The sequence below is a fragment of the Elephas maximus genome, chromosome 25 (assembly GCF_024166365.1).
Source record: "Elephas maximus indicus isolate mEleMax1 chromosome 25, mEleMax1 primary haplotype, whole genome shotgun sequence".
Classification (NCBI taxonomy): Eukaryota; Metazoa; Chordata; class Mammalia; order Proboscidea; family Elephantidae; genus Elephas; species Elephas maximus.
In genome coordinates this window covers 23,651,858-23,657,093 of record NC_064843.1, presented here as the reverse complement: position 1 = coordinate 23,657,093, position 5,236 = coordinate 23,651,858, and the positions used below count along the sequence as shown (strand labels likewise).

At 44.1% G+C, this 5,236-nt stretch overlaps 1 protein-coding gene across 1 annotated transcript; it reads right to left on the bottom strand.

The window, feature by feature from the left end:
• Positions 1-1,759: 1,759 nt before the first annotated feature.
• WFDC9 (WAP four-disulfide core domain 9) lies at positions 1,760-3,826 on the bottom strand. The gene is made up of 3 exons (XM_049870092.1): positions 3,736-3,826; positions 2,583-2,724; positions 1,760-1,790 (listed from the first exon to the last, which is right to left on the bottom strand). Exons 1-3 carry the CDS (start codon positions 3,824-3,826, stop codon positions 1,760-1,762), a joined length of 264 nt encoding a protein of 87 aa, XP_049726049.1.
• Positions 3,827-5,236: the final 1,410 nt, after the last annotated feature.

The window sequence follows — 5,236 nt, the reverse complement described above, 5'->3', positions numbered from 1 at the left end:
CCTCTCTGTGCCAATTACTCTTCTGCTAACATTGGTAAAGTAACATCTTCCCTCCCATCCACCTCCCATGGCCCAGGTTTGGCAGATGAAGGTGTGAAAGGGTATGGTGTACCCAAGAGAAAATCCCCTCCCTTCCTCTAGGGTTGCTTAATCTTTTGCTGTCCTTTGCATTCTTCTTTTAGGGAAGGAATAACCATCTTAACTCTGTATGAGTTGAATAGTGCCCTCCAAAAATTCATGTCAACACTGAAACTCAGAATGTTACCTTATTTGGAAATAGCACCTTTGCAGTGTAATTAGTCAAGAATCTCAAGACGAAATCCTCTTGGATTTAAGCCATGCCCTAAATCCAATGACTGGTGTTTTTATAAGAAAAGGAGAGAGAGATTTGGACACAGATGCACAAAGCAGAAGGCCATATGAAGACAGAGGGAGAGATTAGAGTGATCCACAAACAAGGCAAGGAATGCGGAGGAATGCCAAGAGCCACCAGAAGCTGAAAAAAGCAAGGGAGGATTCTTCCTTAGAGCCGTCAGAGGGAGCGCGACCCTGTTGACACCTTGGTTTTACACTTCTGGCCTCTATAACTGTGAGAGAATAAACATCTCTTATTTTAAGCCACTAACGTAGTGGTAATTTGCTTCAACAGCCGTGGAAACTAAGACAAGCTCCAAGTCCTCCCTATCTCTTAAGGCTCAGACAAAGCCCCACTCCTGAAGGGTGCTTACCTGAGCACCTGCCCTCCTTATTCTTTACTCTGAGCTCTAAGGCTCTAACCAGGTGGTCTCTTATCCCCTTGTCCTGCCTTCGTCATGCTGTATCACATTCCTGAGTTTACACTTTCCTAAGTCTACATATTGCTAAGACAACATTTCCTAGTCTCCTTTGCAAATCCAAAACCAAACCTTTTGCAGATGAGTCAATTCCGAGGGATCAAATGACTGCATTATGGCCAAGGATTGTGGATAGAAATGATGGACTCCACTTCTAAGCCTGGCCATTCAAAACCTTCTGTATGAGCCTCCACGCTACCTTTCCTGCCCATCAGCTGGTTGGATGTAGAAGGTCCAGCAAAGGAGTCTGAAGTCCTGGGAGTGGGCAGAACTGTAGATGGAAGGAGCCGGGGTCCTTGAATCACAGCACTGATGGCTGCCAACTGAGAACCCTCAGTGGAATATATTGTGAATGAGAATAGGTTACTGGGTTAACCTAGGAGCCCTGGTGGCACAGTGGTCAAGCGTTTGCCTGCTAACCAAAATGTCCGCAGTTTGAATCCACTAGCTGCTCCTTGGAAACCCTATGAGACAGTTCTACTCTGTCCTATAAGGTCATTATGAGTCAGAATCAACTCAATGGTAATGGGTTTCAGGTTTGGTTTGGGTTAACCTACAAGATTTTTTTATTAATTTCTCTGTTTTTGCTGTAGCTGGGAGCCATTCCGGCTCATACATAGGTCTAATGGGAAGACAGAGCTGGGTACCTGAGCACGTGATGAAATGAGTGCACCTGTTAGGACTGTTGGGGATTGTAATAAGGGAAATGAAGCCACACGGACTGAGTGAAGAAAATGCAGAGACTTCAGGTTGGTGTATCAGTTTATTTGGCAAACACTTGAGCCTTCTCAAGGTTGAGAAGTCAAGGAAGGAGCAGAGAGGCCCTAAGCCGGAGCAAGTGGGTATACCAACATGGAACCAGGCAGCACTCTTCCTGGGCCAGATAGTCGTCCTTTAGCCCACACTGGTGGTAGGTCAGCTAGAATTTAGGGTTTTAGCATTGATTTAAAAGGCTCTCTGTAAGAGAAAGATTAGGCGGTTAAAAGTTAGGGAACCCTTCGGGACATCCATTTCCAAACTTAATAACACCCAGTTGTTGGTGTTGGATGCTGTGAAATTAGCCTCTGACTCACGGCAACCCCATGTACAAGAGAATAAAACGTGGCCTGGTTCTGCACCATCCCCATGATCCATTAGGATCTAATGGGTATGATCCATAGGGTTTTCATTGGCTGAATTTTAAAATTAGATCTCCAGGCCTTTATTCTTAGTCTGTCTTAATCTGGAGCTACACTGAAACATGTTCAGCATTATAGCAAAACACAAGTCTCCACTGACAGACAGGGTAACCTAGGCCCCAAATAATGACAGAAATTCTTTCTGTAACATCAGCATTTACCTACTTTTGGGCAGTTTCTTTCAAGCTGTCTACTGACTGAGAAGACAGGTGGAGACAAGGTCTTCTTGGGCCTGGCTGAGACTAGGGGGCTAGGGGGGAACCCCAGCTAAGGAGACAGTAATGACCACCTTGGACAAAAAAGAGATTTTCTAACTAACAGGTGATGTAATGAGGGACTCAGAGGAAATGGAATGGGGATGAAGAAAAGTAGAGGCCTCTTTAGGTTTATTTTGAGTGGCTGGAAACCTCGATTTGGAGATGGTTGGGCATTCCCTCTTGCTTCCTGTTTCTTTGACCAGGATTTTGGATAAGTGTAGTCTTTTGTTCAGGATCACAGCTTCTGCATAATGGGTGAGGACCAGTGAGGAAGCATGCTCAGACCACTCCCCACACCCCCCCAAGCAACTCACTCATTGTGCAAGCAGATGTTTCCACAGTAGGTCCAACAGCATGTATGGTTATAAAATACACAGAAGTTATATTTAGAGCATTTTTTGTCACAAAACTCTAGTGGAGGCTGTACCCAGCACTGCTCGATTTCCAATGTTTTAGCTGGAATGGAGATGATAGACATTGGTAGGATCTGTTCAGCCACAACTCTTAGAAGAACCCTTCTTAAGCTCAGGGACCCCTTTTGGAACCTGAGCTCCAAGCCACAAGCAAGTATTTCTCTACCTTTCAAGAAAACCCCTTCCTGTACCTTCTCAAATTCCAACCAGTGTCTCTCCATAGAAGACCATTCTCACAGGACTTGTTCTTCTTCCTTCCATGCATCCTCACAACATTGCAGGCCTCTAGGCCCTCTCTCAGCTCCCAAAAGATTGGACCTAGGACACTCTCAACATATATGACCTCGCTCACCAAATCTACTTTCATATAACTTTAGACTTCAGGGCCTGCAATATCCTCTATCTCCCAGCTGCACATCCAATTTGTAGAATGTGAAACTGAGCCAAAGGAACATAGGACCCTACATTTCGCCCTTTCTCTTTGCCTCTCTGATGATACCACCTGAGGACTTGGCCTCTCCCCAAGTTTCATGACTTTCACCGGCCCCCAACCTTGTCAGTCCCTTCATTGTCCCATTTTCTTGTGTCCTCAATCATTGATCCACTAAGGACCCCCTCAATTGTCTTTTCTATCTTTTAGTGTTTTTAAAGATTCTTCTCCTCAAACTAAATGAATGTGTGTGTTCAATATTACCATTTTGGTATTCATGAAAGGCACAACTAGCTAAGGCACAAGATTCTGGAAATATGGGCTGAGAGGAAAGCTCTGTGATGGTGTTTCCTTACACAAATTGATCTGACATTGGAAAATATTATTTCCCACTGGCTGTGGAGTGTAAACAAAAGGCATGTTCCCTTTCCATATACCCATTATTGCTTTCAGAGCTGGGAGAAGGAGCTTGGAAGGACCCCAGATTGGGAACATCCAACATAATCTTGCTTGGATGTCTTCTGTTAAGGAGGGTGCTAAAGGATGATCCCAGAAATGTGGACCCTGAATGAGCTATGCCAGACATCTCAGGATAGCACCCCCCTCCTTTGGCACACCACTTACAGGTATATTTTTTCCTGACGCCTCCCAGCACAGGCAGGATCCTCACAACCACAGAGGCAAGCATGATAACTAGGAGAACCTGGAGCTTCATGGTACTCTTTATGTGTGTCTGGGTTAAGTTCTGGCAGAAGATACGTCTTTTCCAAATGCCACTAGAGGTAGAGAATGGGAGAAGGGGAAGAGAGTAGGAAAGAGAGAGGAAGTGCTTGTGAATGCTGTCTTACTCCTTCTCCTACTATTTCTCTCCTCTGTTACCTACCAAGGTATCCACTCCTGACCTGGGCATGGCTTCCCCAAGGCTTCTTCTCCATCTCAAATGACATACCCCTCCCTTAACAAAAATATTTCCTTAAAAAATGTATTGTTTTTTCCTGGTGAAAAAACAACGTGCGTTCAGATTATACAATTTGTAAAACACAAAAAAAGTGCAGAGAGGGAAATATGGTTAAAAAAACCCAAAAAACCCAAACCCATTGCCATGGGGTCTATTCCAACTCATAGCGACCCTATAGGACGGAGTAGAATTGTACCATTAGGTTTCCAAGGAGCACCTGGTGGATTCGAACTGCTGACCTTTTGATTAGCAGCCAAACTCTTAACCACTATGCCATCAGGGCTTAAGCATTATTAATTCTACCACCCAGTTATCCAGTATACTTGAATACTTTTATGTTGTATTCATTATTTTTTTGAACTGAAATTACAGAATGCATTAAATGTCCTGATTTTTCACTAAAAAACTTATGTAAGAAGATGATGTAATGAAAGTTTTAATCAAGATCCTAAGGATACCAGAGTGATTCCAGAGTGGGTTATGAGATAGATCACTCAGTAAGACTTCAGAAAGAGTGATGGCCAAGAACTGGATCCAAAAACAAAACAAACAAAAAAAACCTGTTGCCGTTGAATCAAATCCAACTCACAGTGACCTTATAGGGCAGAGTGGAACTGCCTCATATGCTTTCCAAGAAGCAGCTGGTGGATTCGAACTGCTGACCTTTTGGTTAGCAGCAAAGCTCTTAACCACTGCACCACCATGGCTCCAAAAGAACTGGATGGGGGACTGTTAAAACCTTCCTTCATCTAGAGAGTGCAGAGTTGTTTAAAGCAGTGTATAGAAGATTTCGAAGGGTATTTTATTGGTTAGAAGCTTTGCTCAGGGAAGCAGGGATGCTGCTTTGTATTTCCAGGTCAAAAGAAGGACTCTATGGATTCTACTCATCGAGCTTGCTCTGCATCCCCAGTTGTTTATGAGGACACGGTAGACCAGTGTTTCAGACATTTGAAAACTGGAAAGGGTGGGGTCTGGCTAAAGTGGCCTGTGGCAGCAGAGAAGAGAAGAGGGTTGCAGTTTGGACAGTATCCATAGTATAAATGACCAGGCACCTAAGGTTTACCCCCAGGGATGAGGGGACTGTCTCCAATGAAAGCATGAAATTTCCCATGTAAGAGTCAGAACCAGAAGCACAAAGCTAGCTTATGATATATTTACTGTGCAAGA

Coding starts and splice junctions, on each gene's coding strand:
- WFDC9 (XM_049870092.1), bottom strand. CDS start 3,826: ATGAAGCTCCAGGTTCTCCTAGTTATCATGCTTGCCTCTGTGGTTGTG. Junction 2,725..3,735: donor CGTCAGGAAAAAATATACCT/GTAAGTGGTGTG, acceptor TCTCCATTCCAG/CTAAAACATTGGAAATCGAG. Junction 1,791..2,582: donor AACATCTGCTTGCACAATGA/GTGAGTTGCTTG, acceptor TTTCTCTTACAG/AGAGCCTTTTAAATCAATGC.